The sequence below is a fragment of the Drosophila willistoni genome (genome assembly GCF_018902025.1).
Source record: "Drosophila willistoni isolate 14030-0811.24 chromosome XR unlocalized genomic scaffold, UCI_dwil_1.1 Seg41, whole genome shotgun sequence".
NCBI lineage: Eukaryota > Metazoa > Arthropoda > Insecta > Diptera > Drosophilidae > Drosophila > Drosophila willistoni.
In genome coordinates, this window is record NW_025814058.1 from 51324 (window position 1) to 55635 (window position 4312).

The window sequence follows — 4312 nt, forward strand, 5'->3', positions numbered from 1 at the left end:
AAACAATAAATATTATAAAAATAATACTAATTAAAAACAAAGGAACATAGCGAGTTTTTGTTTCCATCAACAAATATATATGTAAAAATATGTATATTGCACATATGTAGAAACGTATATAGAAAAAAAAAATCATATAAATTTATATATCACACACACACTATAGATACATATAGGTATATATATATGTATATATCAACTAACACACACATTTAGGTTACACGGATTTAGTTTTTAGTTAATTTTTTTTTTCACTTATGCCTTAATTTTGCGCCCCAATTTATTAATTTGGTATTTGTGGCCAGTTTCACGGCCGGAGGAACCACTACCAGTTCCATTCCCGCCACAACTATGACCACCGTGCGCTGAAGATCGATGTGGAATTTTGCCATTTGACTTTGTGCGGGTTTCGAATAAAACATCTGAATCGGTTTCCGATTCGGTAAGCGAAGTACGTGAATCTAGTTTATAAAAAAGGAACGAATTGATTAATATATCGGACAATGAGAGGAGGTAGATTTAGAGGTAGACTTACAATTGATTGACTCCTCATCTTGATTGCCTATCAGGGCATATTTTTGAACTTTCTGGCGTAGCCTTGGCTTCGTTTTGGTTTGTCTACAAGCGCAGGCTATGGCCCAAAAGACACCCGATAAAAGCAGGCAAGTGAATATTACACCGACAAACACATATAGAATGGACCAATCTGTATGGAAGAGAAATCAATATCATGACTCTGCTGGATAATCTGTATCTCATTTCTTGTATTTACCACAATTAGCCTCATCGTTGGCAAAGAAATAACCAGCCGAAGGCATCCAAAATGCCTCACATATGCAGGCTCTGGTTGTGGGATTACATTGACCATGTCCAGAGCAATTATTCTGACAGACTGTCGCACGTATATCCACAAATAGGGCACCCAAGATGGAGGCATCTTTCTGTAGTTTAGCTCGTAGTAATCTCTCTACGTGTAGACCATTTACCGCCTTCGATTCGGTGCCACTGGCCGGCGATATTCTCATCACATAGAAGACCAATACAGCTGCCCCTGTATTTAGATCATATTTAAGTTCCCTAATCTCAATTTTATTATCATCACCCAATAGTAATTGCAATTTTTGTACTATGGAATCTAGTTCGGATTGGGTTAGTATGGTTATATCCATGGGTAAAGTTATTTGTACCAAATGCATCAACATCGGATCGGGATGAACATTAATGCTTACGGTATCCGAGCTAGTTAATCCCTGATCATCGCTAACAGTTAGCTTGAAGACATAACGTCCCTGGACAAGATTGCTTAGCTGCCAAGAAACAAACAGATATTAACAGAGTGAAACTTTATAGTCTTCTCTTTCCTCTTACAATCATTATGGCTTGATTATCCGTATTGCCAACAATGACGCCTGCTGCCAAACTATTATCCTCACGTGTCCATTGATATTTAACGACTGCCAAATCATCCCACGATTGCGAACCATTCAAATATATAGCCGTCATGGGCAAGGTAATGCTATGATCTCCACCAGCATTGGCCACCGGTGCCGCATTGCGTTCTTGGGACAAAGTAGAACCATTATTACATCAATCTCTCCCATTGAGATGAAGGGGTGATGATGGATGACTTACCTTGAACTATTTTAACCCAAGTGGAATCGCTTGCTGTATTATTATTCTCATCCATTACGGTTAATTCAAATTCATATAGACCCAATGTCAGTGAAGTCGCATTGGCCATCTAAAAAAGGTTCACATTTCCTTCAAATTCTTTATAGTATATATATAGATTTTCTTACTGAAGTATTCGCTTCTAGTATGATGGCATCCTTGGGTCCACTTATTTGCTTCCAGTGATAGGTTTTAATGCCAATATCATCTTTTGATTCCGAACCATTGAGTAATGCCCAATTGATGGGTAAACTGGTAGTCTATATACGAATATGTGATAATGATGAATCACACTCGGTATATCTTAATTCAGCAGATATCAATTCTTTCCTCACCTGATTGGCACCTGCTTTTGCTATTGGCGGTGAATTGGTTGGTTGCTTAACAAATACATGAACTTTCGCTGTACTCGATTGGCCACTGGCATCGGTTACCTTCAATACGAATGTATACATGCCCTCCTCCAGATTCGATAATTGTACATAGGGAGTTCTTGTATTTTGCATATCAACAGCTTTGGCCTCATCGCTGGCATCTTTAGTCCATTCCCAGGCAACAATTTCATGATCATCCGAACTGGCCGTGCCATTGAGAGTGACATTATTATTGGGTAAATAGAGAATGACAGCATCACCGGCATTTGCCACCGGAGCATAATCCGTCTCTTTGAGCAGAGCTATAAAGGCTGTGGTGGAATTCGTGACATTATTGGAATCGGTTACAGTCAACTTGAAGGTATAGTTTCCCGGCGATGTCAGATCCAATTGCAATGTGTTTACCTCCGGCAATTGGGGTTGATAGCCAATGGGTCCGGATATTACCTCCCAATGCCAGTTGATAATCTTGTCATCATCCGTACTTGTACTTCCGTCGAGTATGGCATTTGTTGTGGGTTTCCGTATGATTTGCACTCGTGGTATTATAATCACTTGCGGTGCCTGATTAATACGCTTCTCGGGCAATACAGTGACATTTGCCTCCGCTTCGCCAAATGATAGATTATCCTCACTGGTAACAGTCACCTTGAATGTGTAGAGACCCTCGGAGAGATTTGATAGCTTTACTTTCGATTTACTTTGATCAGAAATTGTGCCATTCATTGGACCCTTTGGCTGTGATATTAGAGTCCATAGATATTTGTATTTCGTATCGCTTGTCTGCTCATCGGGCACTGTGAATGCCGCCAGAGTAACCTCCTGTTCGGGCAAACGGACTTCTTTGGACATCACCGATACCACAATATCCTTATCTTTGTCTTTCTCTTTCTCCTTGGGCACAACCATATCTGGGGACATTTCAGTTCCCACATCTGATGGCAACATCGGTTGCTGTTCCTGTTCATTACTGCTGCTGCTGCCGGCGGCTGCTGTTAAATAGGAACGATATGGTATTGCTCCCAATATGCATTTACGTTGTTTATTCCTTCGATAGCCGGTGAGGCAAGTGCATAAACCTGTCGCTGCATTCGGCTGTATGGGTACACATTCCTCTTGCGGTGGACACGGTGTCTCCAAGTCACATGTCATAAATTTTCCCTCTGGTCCACCGAAATAGTTTAAGTCCTCATTGATCAGGACATCATTCTCATTGTCCTGCACATTGGCGGCAGCGGCGGCATTCATCATACGTTTCTCGGCCATTGGTGGGAAATCCACTTCATCCTCATATGAAGGCGAATCTGGCTGCATTTTATTGATTGAAACATAAGTAAAAGAAGTTAACACTCCTCCGCCTCCCCCTCCCTCTGCAAGTCTCTACTTTTGTTTTATCAATTCCTTACGCCCTGCTTAGGTAGACAGGGAGAGCGTTAGGAACAGGGTTACTCACCTGAGTGCGTGTCAAATATGGCAGTCTTTGTCTTGGTTTCTTCCAAAAATTCAAGACCTCCTCATCGTAGGTCAAAATCTCAGTTTTCTCATTGTGTTTGGCCTTTTTGAGTATTTGTGACCAAGATTCATCTGTATCCTTTGGATTGACCAAAACCATTTGAACCTTTTCAAGCTCTTCGACTCCCGGTACGCCACCACCACCTCCATTACCACCGGCACCGCCTACTCCACCGCCACCACCACCGATGGTTCGTTGGGATTTCTTGGGTAAACATGCCTCATTGCTAACACAATGGATGTGAAAGCATTTGGCCTTGAAAACCAACACCACATTGCAAGCATTGGCAGTGTGATTCTTTTCACAACAGGCCTGCAGGCAATTCCATAGATAAGTCTCCTCTCCAAGATCACGGTCCCCACCCTGGGCCGCCGTTGTGGCCTCCGATGGTGGGGATTTGTATTCCTCAAAGATTCCTGCTTTCTGCTCATCTCTGGGCAGGGCATTCTCAAAGACATGTCGCAGCATGCGAGAACATATCGGAGTCGCAGTCGTTTTGCCATTATTGCCCAGAGAAGTCTCACCTGCTGCTGCTGCTGCTGCTGCCAGCTTTTGCTTGGCTGCGACGACGACGTCGTCGTCGACGTTGGCATATGCTGACGCCATCAGGAAAAGCAACAAACAAATGTAGCAAGTCCAAATTGTTCGTATGGCTACAGTCTTAGCTGCTGCTGCTGCTGTTGCCTGTGCCATTGTGTTAGCAGAGGATTTGTTCGTTTGCTGCTTTATGTTGTTGTTGTTATTATTATTTTGT

The 4312-nt window shown here is 42.3% G+C and overlaps 1 protein-coding gene across 2 annotated transcripts; it reads right to left on the reverse strand.

The window, feature by feature from the left end:
* Nucleotides 1-205: 205 nt before the first annotated feature.
* Nucleotides 206-4312, reverse strand: LOC6643183 (dyslexia-associated protein KIAA0319). Of its 2 annotated transcripts, XM_002065679.4 has the most exons (8): nt 3499-4312; nt 2007-3353; nt 1800-1931; nt 1633-1741; nt 1369-1559; nt 773-1307; nt 536-706; nt 206-461 (listed from the first exon to the last, which is right to left on the reverse strand). In XM_002065679.4, exons 1-8 carry the CDS (start codon nt 4249-4251, stop codon nt 256-258), a joined length of 3444 nt encoding a protein of 1147 aa, XP_002065715.3. In that variant the 5' UTR covers nt 4252-4312; the 3' UTR covers nt 206-255. The 2 variants fall into 2 exon arrangements, with proteins under 2 accessions (XP_002065715.3, XP_023031966.1); XM_023176198.2 differs by lacking the exons at nt 206-461; nt 536-706 and having other exon boundaries at nt 957-1051; nt 1230-1307.